We start from the raw sequence: 25,258 nt of genomic DNA on the forward strand, positions 1-25,258 counted from the left end.
CTATAAACTCATGCTAAAAAGTGCTCAACTGAAAGGCTACCTGGTTTGAGCACAGGGTGTTTTGTTATAGGTTTCATGTTTTGTCCAGGAGTCATCCGTATTGATGTTGCCTATTTATGTTGTATGCACCCTAATTCATTGACTGTTTTGTTGGGTCACAAATCGTTTGTGGTGTGTTGCGTAGAAATTTTGAACTGTGATATGTTATATGTGATTGATGTATGAAAAATGGTTTTCCTGAAATTAAAAAATATTTGATACATTTCAAAATAAGGTGACATTGATTTCTTTTTTGTACACTTTGGAATTGTTCTTTAAAGAAAGTATCAGTACAGGCAAGGCGATTGTGGTGTTTTGTTGGACAGTAAAGAGCAGGGAAACCAGGGCACAAAGAAACAGCACAAAAGAGCAAGAACGAGCAAAATAAGAAATGTCACAAAAAAGGGTGCATACCAGAGCAAAAGAGACAGAAAGCAATGACAGAAACACAACAACAGGCAGGAAAGCGCATTAGAGACAGAAAACAATGGGCAGAAATGCAGCAAGATGTGAGAGGAAGCAGACTAAAGTGGGGGCCTCAGGTATAGAGTCTGAAAAGGCCATGCCTCATTAGGAGACTGGGCACAGGTAAGATCTAGGTTTACCGGCCAGCGGTACCTGGATTAGAAAAAAGGCCCAAACTCCTCAAATTGAACAAAAGTATCAATAAACTGACAATAAAGAAACATAAGCCAACGTGTGATTAAAGGATGGCATTGGTAATGAAGGACACCAATCAATGACGTGTCGCTTGGCATGGAAGGGAAAAGTTAGCTTTATGCTATAACCAATGTGGGTTGCATCTGTCAGCAAAAGGCTAGGCAGGAAGCTGCTTTAAAAGCGATGAACAATCTTTACACTATTGGCACAGGCCTGCATCATAATTTAAAATCTATTGGGATAAGATGAAAATAACTTCTGTCACAGGCTGATGGTGCCAAAATAAGTTGCTGGCATATAGTTTTCACTTACACCAACAGGCCACAAGAGACTTACTAAGGTCCAATCTTTCTGACGTAGTCCCTGGTACAGTTCAAAACTACTCTTACTAACGACGGTGAGAAGAGAGAGCATCTATCAATTTTTTTACATTTGCTTATTTACTTCTTTAGTTTCAAATATGGCTGAAACTCATAATGCGACTGACTAATTCTGAGAAGCTGTAGGTGCGGGGCTCTGATCTGCAGTCATTAATTACTGCCACAAGACATTAGGGATGCCATGCACTCAAGTTTCAATACATTCATAGGAAGCATTGAAGGGGATTAGTCCTACAAGGCACTGCTGAAGATCCCCAACATCATGGACCTCAACAGGCTTGTGAGGAGTTGTTTGTGACGGTGAGCACATACCCACCATTGCAAGGGTGGGACCAAAGATGAAAGGAATGGGATAGCTTGAAATAACTGTCCAGCAACTAGATTCAAAGGTTCGAAGGCGATGCCCCAGGGAGCACATGTATAGCTTAGCAGTGTACAGGGGTCAAGTAGAATTTCTCATTCCCAACAGCCGCTGGCACCTCAAACTCAACATCGTCTGTTGGTGGCAGTAGATCCATGGAGGAGGGGGGCTTTTGGTAGTTTATGAAACACCCAACACCAAATAGAGTCTAGAGTTATGATACAACTGAGCTCTGCAAGGTCCCTTAATGTTGCTTACCTGAATGAATGGTCCCACTGAGAGAAGCAATAACTTCAGTAGCACAAAAAACACCAATGCTCGCCAAGAGACGAGTAAAGACCTCTGCGAATGAGCAGAGATCACAGGGCAGCATTCTAGCTTGGCAGTGTTCCCACTGTGAGTCAAAAGTTCTTCCTGTTTTCCTGCAGGGCGGAACATGAAAATAAGAATCCTGTAAGTTCCCCCAGCAGTGATTCACGGTTCTGGACACCTACCAGGGACCACGCCAAATTTACCTCAACGTCTGTAGGGAAGTAACGAATAGAAATATTAAGCCTCCATAAAGGGATCCAGCAAGGGTGTAGATCAGTCCTTTTACAGTTGCTAGGAACCAGTGGAAAAAAGGCTCTCGTCCCTTTCCGGGGCTGAGATGAGTTGTATTGCTTTTAAAATGAATGAGCCTTTGACCCATTGCAGAAGATGTTAGAAGGACAACCATTGAGGTTTGGAACGGTCAGTTGAGGAGGCAGTAAGGCAAAGTCATTTAGAAACAGAGGGATCATGCATCTGAGTTTAGTGATGGTAGTACCAGAAAAGCCTACAATTCTCTACATGAACCCAATATTCAGAGGAGTAGGCTCTACTCAGATAGTCCATACAGATGGAACATACAACAGGAAGTGGCTGGAACTTCAGGGCCTCTGTCGAGGTTAGAGGAAAGGATTTTTTTACCCAATGCAAATCCTCTTTAGTGGCTGGAATGATTAGAAGGTTGTTCCTTCTGGAACGTCAGAGAAAAAGGCTCTAAGCCTTGAAAGACTGCAACTCCTTTTTCATCTGGAAGTGGTGCTGGCCTCTTACCATTTAGATAACCCTTACTCATTTGGAAGTGTGAACGCAAAATTCTATTTCTACACAACCTTGTCAGTGGACAGCTTTGAACTCTGGCTAGTACAATGAAAGATTAAGCCAGGTTTACAAACACAGAGTCAGATGGTCATTCTTCTCGATGTCACTGTTAATGCGGACATGGGAAATCAACAGTTAAAACAAAGCTAACTCATTGTCAAGATTTATTATAAACTTCTAAGCATATTCTTGGAGCAAGGTACAATACTAATCAAATCTGTACAACAAGTGTGTCAAAGAGTTCACCAGACCAATAGGTTTTCCCACATTATCTCCACACGTGCTCTTTGCCATTTGGTAAAACCAAAGCTTTACCCTTGAGTAAAGAGTCCACTTCCATTAATGATGGAGCTGTAGAGTTTGCAGAGACTGGTCATTCCTTGTTAACTCACAACAACTCGAATAGTTCGAGAATTGCTAGACAGTTTGAGATTTCATTTCTTAAGTCTGCTCACATGTCACAACAAATCAGATGTTCTGAAAAACAAATACTATTAGCTTAGTCACCAGAAAAACGCGGTTTCGGACCAGAAATACACAAGAGAGAGACATGTTAAATAGGTAACTTGAATGGTACCTGCAGTAATAGAATTTTAAATGGTCACTGTACAGGTTAAAGCTGCGTTATCTGTAAATGCCTGATCAACAAAATCTCTACAGAACCAGTAACTTTCCTTTGGTAATGCATTATCTGGTAGAGACTATCTAGCGACAGATTCCTTACCTCAGATAATCCCCAGGGGCCAGACTGGATCCGGAAACTTTTAAGCAGAAACCCTGCGTGTCAGTAGTCAGCGGCGCTTGGCTCCAAGTCACATTGTTGGCATAATCCCAAACCGCACGCGACATGTATAGTTCCTATATAGGCACCAACCTAGCTACGTTGAGAAATGGCTGCTGATGGGAAAAACTAGGGCCCTGAAAAGGGTGGCCCTTAACCTGCAACCGTTTGCATAGTGATGCTTTATAGAATCAGTGACTTTCTTAGCACTTTTGTATCAGTTTGCAGGCAGCTCGGGTCTTCCTAGACTGTTTTGGCTCTCTCCCCTGTCCGACCTGCCTGCCATCCGCCTTCAGGGGCCCCCTTGTGTTGTAGCGGTTTTACCAAATAAGGCGTTAGTAAAGGAAAGTAATTTCTTCATCTGATAGAAACTTCTAGCCACAGAATACATACCCAAGCAGTACCTGCGAAGTAAATTTTAAACCAAAAAGACCTGCAGGTCCAATGGGCGAAGTGACCGTGGCAAAGGACTTGACTCTTCAGACAGCAGTGTTTAGTGTGCATGTGCAAAGAGGCCTATGTGGCGGCCTGAAAGATATTTGGGACAGGTACTCCGTGGGCAACCTGGTGGAATGAGCACACAAACCTTCAGTAGGGTGCGTCTTGGCTAATGCATAGGAGATTTTGATGCAGAGCACTATCCATTTTGAGATTATTCATTTATACACAGCCTTCCTTTTCTTAGCTCCTAGGTAACTCCACGAACAGTTGATCGTCTGCTAGGACCAGTTTTGTGCGATCAAGTTAAACTACGCTCTTTTTGGGTTCAGAGGGTAGTCTCTACTCCTCTTTGGAGGGGTGAACCAGAGCAAAGGAGGTAGACAGGGTGATTATCTGACTTCCATGGAAGTAGTCAACCTTCAAAAGGAGGAGGGACAAGTCGGGAGGAGCAGCTTGTCTGGGTACAAGGTTGAGTAAAGAGCGAACCAAGAGTGCCTGCAATTTGCTTGACCCGCCCAATCGAGGGTATAACCACTAGAAAGGCAGTTTAGATGGTCAATAGCCTAGGAAGGCAATTGTGTAGAGACTCAAGAGGGCACACAGCAAAAAGGTGAGGCCCCCCCTGGGGCATGATCAGTGGCCTGGGGAAAACGTGTTGCAAGCCTTTCATAAGCTTAGCAACAAATTGCTTAAATAAAGGTCAGTCTGGACACAACTAAAAAGTTGAAAGGGCTGATCATCTTTAATTGTGCCCATAGAAGAGCCCTGTTGGGCCGAAGTTAGCGCAAACAGAAGAACCTTAGAAAGAGGTACAGAAAGAGGGCTGATGTGGAAATCACACCATGACACAAACATATCCCAACAGTAGGCATATACAGACTTGATGGAGGGAGGTCTGGCTGCCAGAATAACCGCTCAGACTTCAGGAGGAAGGCTGAAAGTGGTCAACTGTTGACACTCCATCTCCACACAGGAAGGTGAAGGGTGCACAAGTTTGGGTGCAGAACCCTCCCCTGTAGCTGCAACAGACGATCCTTTCAAAATGGCAGCCTGATCAGAGGACCGATGGTCAGGCTCAACAACTCTCGATACCAGATTCTCCACGCCCAATTCGGAGCCATAAGAATAACTTAGGCCTGGTCGTTCCTAATCTTCTTGAAGAATCAGGATAGGTGTGATATTGGCAAAAAAGCATACAGGAGACCGGAGCAGTTCCTGAGACAAAAAGCCTCTCCAAGCGATAGTCCCCTTGGTAACTCCAGTGACAAAACTGATAACATTGCACAATCTCTGTGGTGGCAAACACATCTTTCAAAAGCTCCCCCACTGCTAAAGAGTTCTTTGCACCCCTTCCAGGAGGAGATGCCATTTCTGATCCCCAAGTCTTTTTTGGCTGAGTTTGTCCATCCTGGCGTTCAGAGAGCCCATCAGGTGTTGAACCACCAGGAAAATGCCCCGGCATTCCAGCAATGTCCAGAGATGCACAACCTCTCGACATAGGGTCCACAACCTAAGACCTGCATTGTTTATTGCAGTACTACATTGTGGTGTTGTCCATGAACATCTGCACCAGGCTTCCCTTAATCAAAGAAAGGCTTTCAATGACAAGTGAATTGCCTGAAGCGCCAACAGGTTGATGTGGAGCTTGGACTCCACCGGAGACCAGAGCCCTCTGATCTTCATCTTTCCCAGATGGCCACCCAGTCCCAGAAAGGACACATCGGTCACCACAGTCCGCTTTGGCTTGGGAATAAAGATGGGTCTGCCACTGACCGAATGAATGTTAGTCAGCCACCACTGCAGATCTTTTGCAGTTCTCTCAAGGATATGGACCATGTCAAAGATCCCCCTGGTGCTGCGCCTCCCGGGACTCAAGGTCAACTGCAGAGCCCGCATATACTAATGGACATGAGTTGCACGGAGGATCCATGAGGCCCATAGACCTCAGGGTCATTTACACCGAAATACAGGGTAGAGACAAACATTGGTATTATAGCCTGAATATCCTGGACTCGCCGTTCGAGAGGATAGGCCTGAAACTGCACTGTAAATAGAACAGCTCAGGCCAAAGTGAGCAGAGTGAGTCAGTTATGACTTCAAAATGTTGATAGTGAACTCAAATGAGTGCAGAAGGTTTGCCGTATTCTGGATTTGGGAGACACCTGCCTGGGGTGAGCCCGCCTTTAGCAGCCAATCTTCGAGGTAGGAAAGGACTGGATCCCCTGACCTCCTAAAATTAGCATAACTACCACCATCACTTTCAGGAACACCAGAAGCCAAAAAGGAAGCGCAACAAACAGTGCTCTTGGCCTACCTTGAACCACAGGTAACGTCGTTAGGCAGTCAGGGCGGGAATGTGGAAATATGCATCCTGCAAGTCTGGCGCCACAACCCAGTCTCCTGGATCCAGAGCAGACCGAACTTGCACAAGCATCTTGAATTGCTCCTCTATCAGGAAGATATTGAGAAGGCACAGGACTAGGATAGGACAAAAGCCTCAAGCACACCAGGTTTGGGTCTGTCACAGACATCTTCCTGCTGCAGGCACCACATATTTCAAAACCAGGTTTCCAAAGGGATATCCTATCACACCAGGAAAAAAAGTCTCGCAAAAGTGTTGACAAAGTGTCTAGAAAAAAGCCAGTTGAAAAAACAACTGAGTAGTAGCTCTAACCAGATCAGCGCTACTTGGGAAAGAACACACATCAGCATGCAAAGGTGGTGCCTATTTAGGTACCACACACGTCACTTTCAGCAGCTCCAACTTGGAGCTGAATGACATCACCTACCAGTGCACATCACAGCAGGAAGTACACACTGCTCAAAAACTTCTGGATCAAGTCCGACTCCTGGGGATTATTCTAAGGTAAGGAACTGAAGCTAGACGTCTATCAGATTGCTTATTTCTGCTTAAGGATTGGCTAGACAGATCACGGATATACAATTGTGCAATATAAATCTGGTTCCTTGGTAATACAATATGTTTTTGTATATTAATGACGCAAAGGTTTTGGCCTCACTAACCAATAGCTTCACGCAAAGGGCATTCAAAAAGAAATCTGTGACAAATGGAGGAAAAGTCTATACTTGGGTCTGAAGGTGGCTGGGAAAAGATAAACACTCTAGGTGAAGCTACTAGTAGTGAAATGGTTCAGGCAGAGTGCCCTGAACCTCAACCTGCACTTGAGAACATTGTTGCCAGTACTGCTCCTTCAAACCCTGCATCAGAAGAGAATGTATTAGTGTTAGAAATGGGGATGTCAAATTGGCAGTGGTTCCACCCTGTCCAAGTAGGGACCCCGTCCTTCCAATCAGGGTAAGGAGATTACATAGCTAAAATAACCCCTGCTCACCCCCTTGGAAGCTTAGCACGAGCAGTCAGGCTTATCTCAGAAGCAATGTGTAAAACATTTGTACCTAAACACACAGTAACAGTGAAAACACTACAAAATGGACAATACACCAATAAGAAAAATAGCCATTATTCATTTAATCAAAACAAAACCAAAATGACAAAAATCATATATATATATATATATATATATATATATATATATATATATATATATATATACACACACACATACACACACATATATACATACATACACATATATACACACATACATACATATACACACATATACATACATACATACACACACATATACATACATATGTATATATATATATATATATATACATACATACATACATACATACATACACACATATACACATACATACATACACACACACCTATATATAATAATTTAAAAAAAAGTTCAGTCCATATAAATCTAAGGATGTGTCGTAAAGCAAAGCGATATGTTGGTTCCTTACATGCGGTAAAGGTGATTCGACTGTTCCTTGCTCCCAGGGGAGATGCTGCGGCAGTTCCTTAATGTGAGAGGAGGTGATGCGTTGGTTTCTTACTGCAGGGGGAGGTGCGGCATCGATTCTCCAGGGACACAGCCTCGACTCCTTACTGAAGCCCAGCATCGATATAGACTTGGCACACAGGTGCGATGCGTGGAAATCAGGGCACAATCGAGATCGATACGGTGACAGAAAACAGGTAATATGTCGATTTATTCAGCAGTGGTCCATGATGCGTCGATCTTCTCAGCTGCACAGCAGGGCCTGCGTTGAAGTCAGTGCGGTGGCCTTGGAATTAGCAGACTTGGTGCACTGAACTCAGACTGCGGTGGTTTCTCTGGCTGTGGGCCGGGGCTGCGTTAGTTTTTTTGGCCCCACAGCGTCAATACATGGTAATTTCTCACACAGCAGTGCTGCTTCTGAAAAACAGGTGCTGGAAGGGCGATATGTGGATTTTCAAGTCCAAAAGCAGCAGGACCACCTCCAAGGACCCATAACTGTTGTTAGTGGCACCACTGGGTAGGACAGATCTCGAAGCAATGGAGTTCAGGGATGCTGCAATGAGGTCTTTGATAACCCTGGGACTTCTTAACAGGAAGGAAGGCACACACAAGACATTGGAGAATCTTCGAGCAAGATACCAAGCAAAGTCCAGTCTTTGTCCTCTGCAAAACAGACGCAGCCACTGCAGTACAACCCATCAAAGGGGCATTACTCCAGCTCTTCCTCTTGGCACAGTCTCCTCTTGAACCAGAAGTATTCTAAAAGTCTGGAGTTTTAGGTCCAATACTTATACCCCTTTTGGCCTTTGAAGTAGACATTCTTCAAAATATTGTCTTTGTAGTGCACACATTCTTATCCTGCCTGGTCTTGGCCCATACACATTCCAGGAGGGTTGAAACAGCATTGTAAGAGGACAGGCACAGCCATATTCAGGTGTCAGCGACAACTCCTCCCACCACTCTAGCTCAGGAAGACCCATCAGACTGGTGATGGGCCATCATGCAAGGCATACCTTCACTCCCTTTGTGCATTCACTCTAGACAGTCTCAGAAACAGGCCCCTGTCACTCAAAACCAGACGTTGATTCCACAGGCAGGCAGAGGCACAGAATGGTTAGACTAGAAAATAACCACTTTCTAAAAGTGTAATTTTCAAACAGAATTTATAAACCATTTTCACTAAATGATGTATTTTTAAATCCTGATCTCAGGGACCCCAAACTCCAAATCTCCAGCTCTTCTCAATTGAAAGTTACACTTGTAAGATGTTTCAAGGCAGCTCCAATAATAACCTATTGGAAGGCTAGTCTTTGCAGTAGTGAAAAACGAATCTGGCAATATTTCACTATCTGGCCATGTAAAACACACCAGTACATGGCATACCTTTCACCTACACTGCACCCTACCAAGGAGGCTACCTTGGGCTTACCTTTGTTGTGGCTTAAATGTAATAAAAGAAGTCTTGGGCTTGGCAAGTGGGTGCACTTTCCAAGTCGACATGGCTGTTTAAAATGGCACTTACAGACACTGCAATGGCAGGCCAGAGACAAGTTTATAGGGTTACTCATGTGGGTGGCACAAACAGTGCTGCAGGCCCACTAGTAGCATTTGATTTAAATGCCCGGGCGCACATACTGCACATTAGGGCCCAGCAAGTCAAATATGCCAATCATGGACAACCAATCATAATCACTATTTATACGGGGAGCACTGGCACTTTAGTACTGATCAGTAGTGGTAAAGTGCCCAGAGTTCTAAAACCAACAAAAGTGAAATGCAGCACACAATCAAACAAGCATTTGCAATGCAATAGGTTTCGCCATTGTGAGATTGAGTTTTTGCATTGTAAATGACAATGCCTTTTGTTTAGGTGTTTAAAAAACCTGCAATAATAAAAGACTCATTTACAATACCAATAGGTCAAATTTCTAAAATGCGAGACCTACTGCATTGCAAATGCTTGTTTTTGGTAGGCAGAATCACAGGAAGTTGAGCCGACACTAATCGAACCTGGCTCCCCAACTCTGAAATCGGCAGCTCTGGCCGTTGGGTCACATCCTTCTTTAAAATATCCCTAGTAGTGACGGTGCAGTGTACCTTGAAAAAAGGGCTCTTGAGAAATAAGTACATGAAGTGCTATAAGATGGGCTGGAGGCTGATTGGCACACAACAGAACATGATGCAGAGGCGACTAATCAGGAGTCCCATACCTCATAAAATCAGAAAGGAGTAGTGGGCGGAAGGATTTGGCAACGAACAAAAATGCTGACCTCAGAACTGACGCCCACCACTGTGAAATATTTTGCCCACAATCTATAGATGAATGGTAACCAAAAAGTTAACATTTCAATTCCAGTCAACCCACACCTCAGAAAATGTCAATTTCCATATTTAAATGTATGTCACTTTTGAAATGTTCTTCTCATTACGTAGCGGTCCCAAAATAAACGCTGCTCGCATATTCATGTTACATTGAGCAGTGCATAAACAAAGGGGTGCAGCCAACATTAAAGTAAAAGCAGATATGGCACTTTCACCCAAAGTGAAACAAAATCATTAATTTCAAAAGCTTCTGTAACGTGGCCGCTAAAGTGAAAGCGGTCGCGCTCGTAATTAAATTAGATAAGAGTGGCCGCTAAAATGAAAGCGGAGCGCGCCGTTTATTACATTATTAAATAAACAATGTCGCTAGAGTGAAAGCGGACCGCGCTGTAATTTGAATAAAAACATTACTATTAAAATAAAAGCGGGTGGCTGAAGCGAAGTCGTGGCTGGAATAGGGGAAGAGCATTAAAGAAAATAAAGCTCACCAACTTAAATAGCAGACCATGTAACACCAGTAAAAGGTCCAGTCGTTATGGAGGTAACAAAAGCATACGAGGTACAAGGAGGGACTAACAAGCCTAATAACGACTCGGAAGCCAATGTTTACGAAGGACAATGCCACAAGCCAATTAAAAATATGGGCCGAGCTTCAAAGCCATACTCCACTACTGCATGCCTCACAGCAGCGCATGTGCTTCCAAGCGGCGACCTAAAAACAGAAGGCCAGTAGCATAAAGACAGGAAAACATGCCAACGATGCCAGGTCTAACAATTGGGCTCCCATCTTATTTGGGGTCAGGTGACTTTTCAGTTGTTTGTGCATACTTCTTACATGCTGGCTTGGCAGTTCAGGCTGGACTGTTTTCATGAGGCACAGGGTAAAAACTGATTTGCATATAGCTGGGTCTGAACTGGGGTGGCAAAGTGAGCTAAGGAACGATGATGGATTCAACCCAGATCTGTGACTGAGCGCGAGTGTCTGTAAAGTTGAGCGATCTGTCCATCATCTCCTTGTTTTTGCTTTGTTCATCCTAAGTCCGCAGGGTATGCCCAGACGTCACTTCAACCAGTTTACCTTCCCCACTGCTTCCAGTGTGGATTTTTACTCACAAGTGGTGAAACGCCTCACTATCAACACCCCTACCCCCCAAAACCACATGGATTCAAGTTTTAACTATGCAAGAAGAGTCATGAGATCGGTCCATCTGATCAGCTGGGACTGTTGCACATTGCTAGATTAGCAGCTTTGATTAAATGCAGTTATTTAGGTGCTACGTGCTCTAGCACTTTACAAGGCATTACAGCCAGGGCCACAGGAATTATGCAGCAGGACCAAACTATGCAGCAGATGGAACTAAATTACATAGCAACAAAAACTAATTATGGAGTAATGTGACATTCTGAGCTAGCAAAGCTTCATTATTTTGCGTTTGGTATACATATTGAAACCTAAATACAGTAATAAGCAACAGAAAGGTGGCTAGTCAACCTTTGTGAAGGGCCTTCCACTGCAGAGCAACGGATCATCATTTTTAGTCACTTTTGATCCATTTGAGCTACAAAACAATCTTTTTTTGTGAAGATCTCCAGATTATGCAGCAGATGTTGGATTGTGTGGCAAATCCATAAGTATGCAGAAAACACTACAGCTGCAAAACCAAACAATTAGTGACCCTGATTACAGCCCTGCCAAGAAAGTATAACAAATTATTTTTTCAGACTGGTGTGGTACTATTACTTCCTGTTGGAGGCAAGTGTAGATCTACACATACTGAGGTTTATGGACCAACTGTTTTCGTAGCTGGTTTAAAAAAAAAAATACACCTCTGTAATATTTGAAATGATCCAAAAAGTTCCTTGACAATTACAAGGAATTTCCAAATGGGCAATCTCACCCAAGAAATACATGGCTGTCGACTAGCGTAAAATTCATGTTAATTTTTCATTCATCACATGCAACTGGACTTGAACAGGCCCTCGCAAACACTATATGCCTTGCCCATGACACCCATTATTGTTGCCAAAGCTCGTTTCCCTCCACTAGATAATTGCCTTGTGTCCACACAGAGAAATCATCCTGATTTTAAGAATATTTACTCAGATGGCTGATTTACATGTACGCACACGCAGGCATTGTGGAATGATTTAAAATGCATTTAACATTTACACAGCTGGCAGCAGTGAGAGCACAAAGGAAGTGTCAAGCAACAACGGAGGGGTTAATTATTTACAAAGAGAATGGTGACCACAAAGGTTGAAGGGAGAAACAGAAAAATAATTCTTTATGCGCTGCAATGCAAAAGTCATATCAACAGCAGCAGGACACAGCCAATCAAAACAGTGGAGAAGCGTGGCTCAGTGGTTAGAGGCGGCAGACCCGGAAGCTGAGTTCGACCGTGGACCAGGGTTCGATTCCCCGCCTCGGCGGGTCTCGGGCTCAAAAATTCCACGGACTCGACAATTCTCGCTCCGGTGCCTACTCGAATCACGGGGTCACACTCTGCAACTCTGGGCAATAGCTTGCTTAATCTCCACTACGGCCCCTCGCGGCGGGATGCCTGGCTTTCACCTTGTGGACACCCTGCCGGGGTTTCTCACAGGGGAATACCAGGACGGGTTCCCTAAGCAAGCGCCAGGATGCCCTTTGGGTGACAGGTTTGCGCTATATAAGTACACCTACATTTACATTTACATTTAATACAAATGCTCTCCAGTAGAGACCTAAAAACAACTGAAACAGTTGTACACCAGCACGCAAAAAGTGTGTGGCAGGACAGCACCTTGTGCTGCAAGCATACAAGTCAGAATATGGAGAGAAAACAAATTGACCTATAACTTATTGTGCTGTGGCCAAAATGGGCAATTTCAGCTTAACCAGGACTTAGTATGACACTCCCATTAAACTTAGACCAATTAAGAAGTAATATACGGTCAATGTTAGAGGCAGCAATCAAATTTTAAAAAACAAGGGACTGACATGCAAACTACTATTCGCACAGCTATGGCAAAATAGTTAATCATTTATCATGCAAATTATAAATATGCACAAAACTTTTCTACATTCATGGCACTTTACACAGAATAGTAAATATTTTGCTTACGCTGTAATTGAGCTGCTCGGAGTTGCTTCTTTAGTCGCTCCACTTCATTTTTTAAAAATCGGATATGTCGCATCATATTTTCTGGTGAATCAATCTCCATTGAAATCTCTCTCGGGGATGGTGGAGCAGACACTGGTTGGTCCAATTTCTCCTGCAGAATTCTGTATGGAAGTTTTGGAGACTAAAACTGTTTATTATCAAAGCAATTAACTAAAGTCAGAATCAAAACCTTGAATAATACATGAACTATTAGCACAGTCTGATTTTCACACAGAAAACTTCGCAGAGGTGATGAAATACAAAGGCTTCCCTTGCTTTTACTTCAAAACACAATCGTTTCAATAATCAAGTTGATTATCTTCCGTTGCCTTACGGGGTTACCAATAATGCTTACATCCCAGACCCTCGGTCTGACATGTCTGACCTATATCAATATACATGGTGCGATATAATATCACTAAAAATGCTCAGACTTCAAAGTAGTAAAAAAAATTCTGATCTCGGAATGCCTTTAACTGTCCAAAAGCTGTCTGTGACTGGGTGCACTTAAGTGCTTCAAGTAGTATTTTTGTGATGCAATGGCAGACAGAAATATTCTGCTTTATGTACTGACTTATAGGTCACATGGCCGTAAATGGGTCTTATTGGTGGATGTAAAAATGTGTTATTTTCATGAACTGTTTCCTGGGCCTTCTAGGACTAACCTATAAAGAAGTGGTAATCACCATTGCTACGAAGGTGAAAAAGCAACAATGGTAAAAAGACCAAAAGTACTGCAAGAGTACGATACTTCTCTAAAACAGACCGGTTTGGACACAGAACATTGAAGGAAATGGTTCATAAACAGGAGTGATGGGTGCAGGCTCTCTCTAGCCAGCCAAGAGAATTGAAAGGGGACAAAAGTGTAGGAGCAGCAAAGCAGAAATACATTTAAAAAGACAGCACCAAAGTCAACACATGGAGGGGAAGGAGACCCAACATACAGAGATTAATATGTAAGAATATTTTTAAGGATTTGTAATATAGGTTGTAGACAGTTGTTTGCATGGCCACAGAAGCTAGAATTTGCAGACGAAATTTTTTAACTAAAAGAGTAATAAGCAAAACACTGCACCGACTGTCACTGAAAAACCCAGAGGGATCTTAAGACGGCAACCAGAATTAATAATTGCAATTTTCAAAATTTACACTAGATGGTATTAACTGGCCGCATTTATATTCTGCTGATTTCCAACTAAAACGTGTGAGTGAAATTAGAAATATTCACACCTAGGCGCAAATCTGGATGTTAAATTACTTCAGACAATAATGAATTCCGCCTGTGTTACATCGTAACAACCCTTACAAATCTATTACATGACAAACGGTACAAAACTTTCCAGCACAGTATTCAAGGCTTCCTTTGAGGGAGTACCAGTAAAATCAGTGTGCTTACTAAGAGCAGTTCAGTTTCAAAGAAAATGGACTATCCACGACTACAAATAAAAACGCTAACACCAGTAGTAATATTTGCAGAAAGTGGGCGCCTATATAAGAAGCAGTCTCTCTAATATGTCACACATGCGTGCTGCATAGAAAAATTTATGAAATTAGGGGTAATATGACCGGGAAAGCATACTTTAGTAGAAGTCGGATGAAGGCCACATATTAGCTAATAATGACTTCGAACAATCAATCATGCATTTGCAAAGCGCGCTACATACCCGTGAGGGTCTCAACGCGCGGGAAGGTGGGGGTGGGGGGTGGGGGGGGGGGGGGTGGGGGGGGGGAATGGGGGTTGCTGCTACTGATCGAAGAGCCAGGTCTTGAGAAGTCTTCTGAAGGCCAGCAGGTCCTGGGTCTGTCGTAGGCCGGTAGGGAGAGTGTTCCAAGTCTTGGCAGCAAGGTAGGAGAAGGATCTGCCGCCGGCGGTGGTGGTTTCGCGGATGCGTGGAACTGTGGCGAGGGATGCAGAGCGGAGGCTGCGGATGGGGGTATAGAAGCTGAGTCGGTCGTTGAGGTATGCTGGTCCGGCATTGTGTAGGGCTTTGTGTGCGTGGATAAGGAGTTTAAAGGTGATCCTCTTGTTGACGGGGAGCCAGTGCAGGCCTTTTAGGTGGGGTGTGATGTGGTTGGGTCGGGGGACGTCGAGGATTAGTCGTGCCGAGGCGTTCTGGATGCGTTGCAGCCGTCTCAGGAGCTTGGTTGTTCCTGCGTAGAGGGCGTTTCCGTAGTCCAGTCTGCTGGTGACGAGAGCCTGGGTGACGGTTCTTCTCGTGTCGGAGGGGATCCATTTGTAGATCCTGTGGAGCATTCGGAGTGTGTTGAAGCAGGAAGCGTTCCAGGCTGAGGGGGTTGAGCCGAGGATGAGGACCTCAGTCTTGTCTGAATTCAGCTTCAGCCTGCTGTCCTTCATCCATTCGGCGACGGCCTTCATTCCTCTGTGGAGGTTGGCTTTGCGGTATGGGGGTCTTCGGTGAGGGAGATGATCATCTGGGTGTCATCGGCGTAGGAGATGTTGAGGTTACGTTGTCGTGCGACGTGGGCGAGTGGTGCCATGTAGATATTGAACCGTGTCGGGCTGAGGGAAGATCCCTGCGGCACGCCGCAGATGATCTCGGTGGTCTTGGAGCGGAAGGGTGGGAGGCGGACGCTCTGGGTTCTGCCAGAGAGGAAGGATGTGATCCAGGCCAGGGCCTTCTCTTGGATTCTGGTGTTATGGAGGCGTGCTGTTAGAGTGCAGTGGCAGGCCGTGTCGAAGGCTGCTGATAGGTCCAGAAGGATGAGGGCGGCTGTTTCTCCTTTGTCCATAAGGATCCTGATGTCGTCGGTGGCGGCGATGAGGGCGGTCTCGGTGCTGTGGTTGCTGCGGAACCCTGACTGGGAGGGGTCCAGGATATTGTTGTCTACGAGTTAGCGGGTCAGTTGCCTGTTGACGATCTTCTCTGTGACTTTCGGCGGGAAAGGGAGCAGGGAGATGGGCCGGAAGTTCTTGAGGTCGTTGGGGTCCGCCTTGGGTTTCTTCAGTAGGGCGTTGATCTCGGCGTGCTTCCAGCTCTCTGGGAAGGTTGCTGTCTCGAAGGAGATGTGGATTGTTTTCCGGAGGTGGGGGGCGATGGTTGTGCTGGCTTTGTTGAAAATGTGGTGAGGGCATGGGTCGGATGGGGACCCAGAGTGGATGGAGTTCATGGTCTTGACGGTGTCATCGTTGCTGACGTAGGACCAGGTGGTCAGGCGGTTGGTGCGTGTGGTGGTCGCCGGGGTGGTGGTCTCGGTGGTGGGGGTGGTGGTGTTGAAGCTGTTGTGGATGTCGGTGATCTTGCGGTGAAAGAAGGTGGCCAGTGAGTCGCACAGGTCTTGTGACGGTGGAATGCCGTTGGTGTTGGCGCTGGGGTTGGAGAGTTCTTTCACGATGAAGAGCTCTTTGCTGTTGTGTGCGTGGTTGTCTAGGCAGATCTTGAAGGCAGTCCTGATGAGTTGGTGGTGTCTGCGGGTGGCGTTCTTGTGGGCTGTCTGGTGTTCGGTCGCGGGGCCAGCTCTTCTCCAGCTTCCGACAGGTGCGCTTCGAGGTCCGGAGGTCTTCGGTAAACCAGGCAGCTTTCTTGTTGGCATGATTGGTGGTGTGGGTCTTGAGTGGGGCGAGGGTGTTGGCGCAGTCGTTGATCCACTGTTTAAGAGGTTGACGGTGGCGGTGTCTGGGTCGGTGGGGTCGTCGGGTGGTCCCAGGGCGAGGGCGGTGGTCAGTTGGTCCTTGGTGACCTTGCCCCAGCAGCGGCGTGGCATCTGTTTGGTGCGGTGGTGTGTGGTGGGTTTCCTGAAGGTGAAGTGGACGCATCTGTGGTCTGTCCAGTGGGGTTCGGTGGTGTGGTTGAAGGAGAAGTGGGGACTTGCAGAGAAGATGGCGTCCAATGTGTGTCCAGCGGCGTGGGTGGGTGTTGTAACGAGCTGTTTGAGTCTGGGTCCGACTTGCACTAAAGGTCATTCCCCTTGACACTGTTCGGGAAAGCAATTGAGTGTTCATATAGGCGGTTTTAGCTCTGGTCTATTCCATCCCGTAGGGATGGTAGGCGAGATTTATAGTAAGGGTTTCGAAAAGTCTACTCACTGCGGATCCCGTACAGTTCATGTGAGTCAGGCGCTTGCACAGGAATTCTCTCCCCCCTACCCTTCCCACAAACCAAGACAAGGCAAGAACATCATAGCGGCCGCGGCCGCTCTGATTCCATTTGCCACCAGCCACTTCCCGCAGGTCATAAACAGGACCATCTGCTCGTGAATCGGAATGCTGGCATGGTTGCTCTCACTTGCTGTCCCTCTTCCCCACTGCCTTGTCCCAACTCCTGCATTCCATTCCCTACTCACTTCTGTCCCTCATGCAGAATTCTCCTTTCAATCCAGCTCTGCTAACTTGCTGCTATGCTTCATTTTCTCTAACCACGCTTCTGTCTGTTCAGCCTCACCCTCTTAGTGCTCGCCTCTCTGCGCCCCCCATCCCAGCATCCGCTCCCTCCCTCTTTCACTCTTTGCCCCCGTTCTCTCTCAAACACGCCCCCACTTCATGTCATATCTTCTGGCTTCGCATTCTTTCTCTCACACACACTCTTCTGTCTTTCGCTCTCTCACACACTCTTCTGTCTTTCTCTCGCTCACACACTCTTCTGTCTTTCTCTCGCTCACACACTCTTCTGTCTTTCTCTCGCTCACACACTCTTCTGTCTTTCTCTCGCTCACACACTCTTCTGTCTTTCTCTCGCTCACACACTCTTCTGTCTTTCTCTCGCTCTCACACACTCTTCTGTCTCTCGCTCTCACACACTCTTCTGTCTCTCGCTCTCACACACTCTTCTGTCTCTCGCTCTCACACACTCTTCTGTCTCTCGCTCTCACACACTCTTCTGTCTCTCGCTCTCACACACTCTTCTGTCTCTCGCTCTCACACACTCTTCTGTCTCTCGCTCTCACACACTCTTCTGTCTCTCGCTCTCACACACTCTTCTGTCTCTCGCTCTCACACACTCTTCTGTCTCTCGCTCTCACACACTCTTCTGTCTCTCGCTCACACACTCTTCTGTCTCTCGCTCACACACTCTTCTGTCTCTCGCTCTCACACACTCTTCTGTCTCTCGCTCTCACACACTCTTCTGTCTCTCGCTCTCACACACTCTTCTGTCTCTCGCTCTCACACACTCTTCTGTCTCTCGCTCTCACACACTCTTCTGTCTCTCGCTCTCACACACTCTTCTGTCTCTCGCTCTCACACACTCTTCTGTCTCTCGCTCTCACACACTCTTCTGTCTCTCGCTCTCACACACTCTTCTGTCTCTCGCTCTCACACACTCTTCTGTCTCTCGCCCTCACACACTCTTCTGTCTCTCGCTCTCTCACACACTCTTCTGTCTCTCGCTCTCTCACACACTCTTCTGTCTCTCACACACTCTTCTGTCTCTCGCTCTCTCACACACTCTTCTGTCTCTCGCTCTCTCACACACTCTTCCATTTTCTTGTTTCCGCTTTGCTTACATTCTTTCACTTGTTTTCATTCGCGAGTAGTGGGCAATTATTACCCGACAGTTTTTTACCCCTCGATATTAACATAATTTCAGGGTAACACCACCTCAAAACAAGACACAGACACCAACTATTGCTTGGCGTTACAAAACCTCAGTCAGTAGTCACGCTATGCACAGACACAAACAGAACCAAGCTATTCCTCGGTGAGTACTTAACCTCATTCACGCTCTGCACAGCAGTCATTCAGAGGGAACATGCCTTCTGGGCTCTGGGAGTTTAAAGGCTGGGCCCGGGAGGTACTTGTGGATTAGTGGACCTGCCAGCTCTCAACAGTTTTAGAGTAATCCAGTGTTTTTTTTTTTTTCCTGAAGGTTTCGGTTTAGTCTATTTTTATCAGACATGCTCCAACGTGTAATAAATATATTTCTTAAAAATGCCTTTTTTTTCGCTGCAGGGCCTTAATGTTGCTTTTATGTATGTGTGCTTTAAGCTATAATCTAACACACTCAATACTATGTTCATAACTCTGAGACCTGCAGCCAAGATTTGATAATGGGTAACTGGGGATTTCCACAAGCGACCAGAAACCCGGCCCCCTCCATAGGTCAGTCACATGAGCTAGTCGAGGAAGCAGGACAGCTTAGATGAACATGGCAGCAAATAACCTGCCAGTAGAAAATACCCCAAATTTGGTTGAATAACCCCCCTCCTGCTTCCCAACTCCCTCTATATACTTTCATTTGGTATCTTACTTGCTCGCATCACATCCTGTTCTTACAATTGTCATGCACATGTAGTTGCATTAGCAAACTAAAAGATATCTTTCAAGTGATTAACTGAAGGGTAATTTTGCAATTCAATATTAAACGTATAGTGAGCCCCTAGAATGCATCCAATTCTGCAGATTGTCTGAGGGAATGCAACACATCTTAATGAAGTGATATCCGAAGGATGGAAAAAAGGTGCAATAAGGGAAAATAAATTACATAAAAACTATGGAAGCCTGGCAGAAGGGAATACCAAAAATAAAAGCAAGTACAGGGACGTATTTCAAAGGAAAGATTATCCCACTTCTGATGGACCCACTGTTGTAAGGTTTTTTCCCCACTTATTGTTTCCTAAAAAACGGTCTATTTTGCAGACATTCTGAGAACAGTTACTCAGACGAGGGCCTCAAATTTCAATTGAACCAGGACCCATGCATCTTTCAACTAGACCCTCACATGTGCACAGCACTCGACTGGGAAACTCCTTTTCCACAGTGAACCCTGATTCAACTTACACCTCAACAATGTCTCTTTAAACTGCCTATCTGCCAAATCAGTCGGGCGCTCTGGCTCCCCTTCATGCCTTCGTGGATGGTTAACACCACACTCTTCTTACCCTTCTGTACTCCACCAGTTTCCCACTTGAAAGGTCACTGTTTTCTATTCTTGCACAGGCTCACAAACATCAGGTTTGCACACACCAGGATAGCATAGCATGGCAAAGCATAGCATGGCATGGCAAAGCATAGCATGGCATGGCAAAACATAGCATGGCATGGCAAAACATAGCATGGCATGGCAAAACATAGCATAGCATGGCAAAACATAGCATAGCATGGCACAACAACATGGCACAACACAACATGGCACAACACAACATGGCACAACACAACATGGCACAACACAACATGGCACAACACAACATGGCACAACACAACATGGCACAACACAACATGGCACAACACAACATGGCACAACACAACATGGCACAACACAACATGGCACAACACAACATGGCACAACACAACATGGCACAACACAACATGGCACAACACAACATGGCATAACACAACATGGCATAACACAACATGGCATAACACAACATAGCATAACACAACATAGCATAACACAACATAGCATAACACAACATAGCATAACACAACATAGCATAACAAATCAAAGCATAGGATAGCAGCATAGCATAACAAAACACAGGATAGCAAAACAAAACATAGCATAGCATGCAGCATCACTCAGCGACACCACAGCATCAGTCTGTGCAACCGTTCAACAACAACTGGTTCAAATATGTTCTCTCAATGTCTCAAGCTTTATTACAAATGTCACAAAAAGATGTTAATATTTTACTTCTGCTCCTGGACTTTCGTCACAATAAAATACACTGAACATAATCTTCACAAAAGTTATTTACAAAAGTTTAAGCTATTGCCATTATAAATTACAATAACTTTTATTAATTATTAGCAAAAAATAAAAGCCATTGTTATTTGTAATATCAATACATCTAAGTCACGTAAATACAACACATATTGCATTACAAATGCTATAGGTGTCACATTTGCGAAAGTTAAAAGTATTGGCATTGTAAATGGCAAAGCGATTAATTCAGCTATTTTCAAAACCAACACAAATACAAAATTTGTCATTTACAATACCAATAGCTCAAACTTTCCCAATGCGAGACCTATTGCATTGCAAATGCTTGTTGCTGTCTTGCGCTCCAACAAAACCTTTTAGAGTGGATCAAAAACAGGCCCTGAACGCTCATGTATCGTATTAATGTAAATTCAGTAGTTGTAATTTATTCTGATCGCCTCTTCCAAGGACTTACCTTACTGTCAACTGCTAACGTGGTATGTTCAACATAGAAATAATAAAATTAATCCACCAAATGAGTTCTCAAACTATTTTTACATCAGAATATTCATCAAATTCACTTGACACAATTAGGAGTCATTCCTAGAGAGAAAAAAGAAATAATTTATAAACCCTAACCTTTTTTCTGCTTCTAGTTTATCCATTCTCTTCCAAAGGCGATTCACAAGTGCTTCCTGCTCCTGTTCTAATGTGTTCTCAAGGTCAATCTTCTCACGTCTTAGCTAAAGTAAAGGAAACAGTTCACTGCAATTGCGATCCCAAATAAATGAAGACAGAAAAGCACAAACCAGGCAAAGTAGTGATTTCATGAATTTTACCACCCTTTAAATCAGTGTTCAAAGACAGGATATCCTCCAAAGAGTGGCAACGACTGTTAAAATAAAGTCTGCATTAACAAACAAGCATTGGCATTGCCAATAGGTCTCGCTTGTGGGACCTTATAAGTATTTAGTTTTGCAGCACAATATCCTTGTTGCACCAAGGATATTTGCTGGAAAAATAAATACTTATAAGGTCCCACAAGCGAGACCTATTGGCAATGCCAATGCTGGTTTCTTTTTAGTATTTGTGTTCTTTGCGCATGAGTGGGAGCCGCGTGCTCGAAGGAAAGTACACAAATACACATTTAAATGGATATAAAGCAAGGGATAGCGTGCCAAGGTGCACACTAGCTCAAAGGGAGGGTAATTGGCTTGCAGATGTCACCTGAACGCTGCAATGGCTTCGTTGAACAAAAATGCCCTTTTTCGGTAACATGTTACATTTTACACTACATGCATCTCGCATGACTCGAAACAATAACAATATCTTGTGCTCATTTACATCGCTGACGCAACTACTTAGAGTAGCACGGGGGGGGAGAATGAAGACATTACCTTAATGCACATTGCCTGGGATAATGCAGAGCGGCTGACGGAAAAAAAGGGCAGCCTGCCGTTTTTTTTTTGAGACCCATGGCAATTCACACGGATATCTGCGAACTTAGCAGGGTTACAGAGGGCCATAGCTCCAAGCATGTTGTCCTCTTATGTTTGTTATGCCAAAAATCGTTTGGTTTTGGCAGCGTGGGGAGGGAGAGTGCCTTTGTGTCTGATGGCAGAGTTTTTTTTTTATTCTCCAGAACTTGTTTTTGTTCGTAATTTCTCAGATTCGGCATGTTCAAAGACATGTTCCAAGGAGTGCTGCTACGGCCTGGGGGAAGCTGGCTGGGGAGGGGGAGGAGAAATGAAAGTAAAGGCTGTGTTTGCGGGGAGAGAGAGGGGAGGTGCTGGTGTGGGAGGAGTGCTGCTACGGCCTGGGGGAAGCTGGCTGGGGAGGGAGAGGAGAAATGAATGTAAGGCTGTGTTTGCGGGGAGAGAGAGGGGAGGTGCTGGAGCTGGGCAACAGAGTTTATGGCCCAAAAGCGCGTGCCTGTGGCCACGTGAACGTCAAGAAAACCGCAGGAACGAAGCCCTTGGTTTGACGAGGATTTTCAGGACATGAATTCTCGCTCCGCAAAGAAGCAGATCAAATACTGGTGACGTAGCACTTTTTGGTGTATGGCTTCCACTGGAACCCCTATACATAATCCCAAAGTGGAAATACTCCTGATCATTGCTCTGAGTTAAGTAAGACTAGTGCAAAATGAGTGGAGTAATTCATCGAGTCAGAGCAGGAGAAAAGATGTATAAAAACCTAGTAGGTTTAGAGGATATGCCACCTCCTCTGGGCCTCAAAGGAATTAGGTAGCTGGGGTGGGATGGCAGATGAATGAGCAGTCTCCACTATCTTCCCACACCGACCATATACTAGTTAGTGATCGTGTAATGTGGTTGACGTACCAGCATCCACAACCACGGACTACACAGCCAGCTGCTGACATTCATGAAAACATACCTGTATTACATACTCGCCCATTCCGATTTAACTCTGTGAATAGATTTTACACTAACCGAGCAGATTTTACACTAACCGAGCACAGACCTACACAGCGCATTGAATTCTGTCCTAACTGGACACTGCCCCAATGGCAGTCAGAGTAGCTCAATCAACAGAATTTATGTAGGGTAGTGCGCATAGCTTAGCTGGCAATCGCCTAGCATCCAAAAGTTACAGTTGCTCAGTAGCAAACAGATCTGTTGGGCTATTAAGATAACATCCAAAGATGGAGCATCTCCTCAACAGTGGACCGATGTGACCTTTTCCTCTAGCTGAGGCAACAGGAAGAAATAAGAGGATGACAATTATTAAAAGAGAATTAAGGCAGAATTTGTAATAAAGAAGGGATGAATCTCATAACCACCATGTCTGAGTGGTACAAATTACTTGCAGCATTTGTGTGCTTAGCTATTACCACTGCCCCAAAAAAAAAATCCCCGAGAGGAGCTTGAAGTCACATGGTGCCAACAACTTAATGTAAGCAGCAGCCTGAATGCAATCAGATTTTAGTCCCAAAAGACAATAGGGAGTTTCATTTGCATTAAATGTCTTCTGAAAGCTCGACTACTGGAGAAAAAGAATACTCCCAATGCCAGTTCAAAAAAGCAGCAAAGCACACTATATATTTCTGCAGGTGTCCATCTGCACTCTAGTTTCAACAAGAGGATGTAGAAAGTCACTGCATGTGCAGGTTGTTGCCTTCTTGTGACACAAACCTTGGGCTTTAGCACAATTAATTGCTCATATAATGAGCTCACGAAGAAATTCTTGGAAGATGCAACATAATTTTTCTACAGAGGCGTGCAAAGGCCATCTTCTTAGGAACCATGCACGCAAGTTGTGTAATAGTGGGGAGGAGTCTGCCTTATTCCATAACCAGGAAATCTCTACTTTTGGGGCTGTGGGTGAGGTCCTGCAGAAACAGAGGGCAGGCCTAAGAAATAATTTGATGGTCAAGCCAAATACCAAGAATGCGTTGTTTCTGATCTGCAGGAAAACTAAGATTAGAGACAATATGATGGTCCTTCCTATAGGTTTGCAGTCCTGAAAAAGTTGAGGAGGAATTTCCAAAATTGGTGTGTTTGAATTCAAAAATAAACATGGAGTAAAAAAAACAAAAAACTTATGAACCAAATCTAGTATACCCATTGTCATTCAAATTTCAGAGGTTCACCCGTAAGTGCGCCAAATTTGGAAACATGTTGCATTGAAGAATCTACTTTTTGGGGTTGTGAGGTCGTTTTAAAGGGGTCGGGAGAGCGTAGGTCCCTAGTTCGAAAGGAGAGGAGTAGGAGGGTGGAGTATGTGTCCACAGCATCACTGCAATATATTAAATCTGATCTGGCATATGGTTTATGGAGCAGACTCCTACCCAACACATTGACTCATTATGTTTTGCTAGCAGTACCTTTAGAGTGGAATTACATCTTACAGTAGCTAAGATATAGCTACTATAACACATAGCCTATAAGCAACGTCAATGGAGAAGGTCTACGACTTGGTGTAGTGTTCCTGTTGCCTTAACGCCATGCATGCGGCACATTTTCCCGCTGTGCGCTGAAGTTTTTAAAAACCCGTGGTTCATGACGAGCTCAGCTCGTCATGAGCGTGCGAGAGGTGTACCTCATGACGAGCCGAGCTCGTCATGAGCGTCGAAGGTGTTAAATAACGCTACCCAGTAAGCTCACTCCAAAGAGCTCCCAGGGCAGGTGAATGTAACCAGCTTTCTTATATCTACAACTGGGGCATTCAGCAGACTGCTAACACATACATATGTAATCTGTTGAGTGTGTAGTAGAATATTTGTAAGAATTTAAAGTTTAATAGTATAGGTTAAATATTCAGCAAGACCAGTCTAAATTTGCACAGCAAAAACGTCACTATTTTCCGGCATGATCAGTCCAACATAAAACTCCCACCTTTGTTTTGCTCATCAAATGAATTTATACCTTTGTGTAATTAGGCAAGCAAGCCGGGGTCGCTAGCACCAATAAGAACACACAGCTTTAGGATCGCCTTTGAAATGTTTCTCAGTGTATAGTACGCAAAAGTATTGAGTGCCTTTTCTGGTATTACGTGTAAAACAAT

General features: G+C 44.7%; 1 protein-coding gene across 1 annotated transcript in view; it reads right to left on the minus strand.

The window, feature by feature from the left end:
- Positions 1–25,258, minus strand: part of CCDC6 (coiled-coil domain containing 6) — a 342,291-nt gene that overhangs the window by 203,481 nt on the left and 113,552 nt on the right. Inside the window, exons 4-5 of the mRNA XM_078642647.1 lie at positions 21,371–21,474; positions 13,098–13,258 (exon numbers count right to left, since the gene is read on the minus strand). Of these exons, the coding sequence (XP_078498773.1) occupies positions 13,098–13,258; positions 21,371–21,474 (265 nt within the window). The remainder of the gene's footprint in view (positions 1–13,097; positions 13,259–21,370; positions 21,475–25,258) is intronic.

Source organism: Lissotriton helveticus, chromosome 5_1 (assembly GCF_964261635.1).
Source record: "Lissotriton helveticus chromosome 5_1, aLisHel1.1, whole genome shotgun sequence".
Lineage (NCBI taxonomy): Eukaryota > Metazoa > Chordata > Amphibia > Caudata > Salamandridae > Lissotriton > Lissotriton helveticus.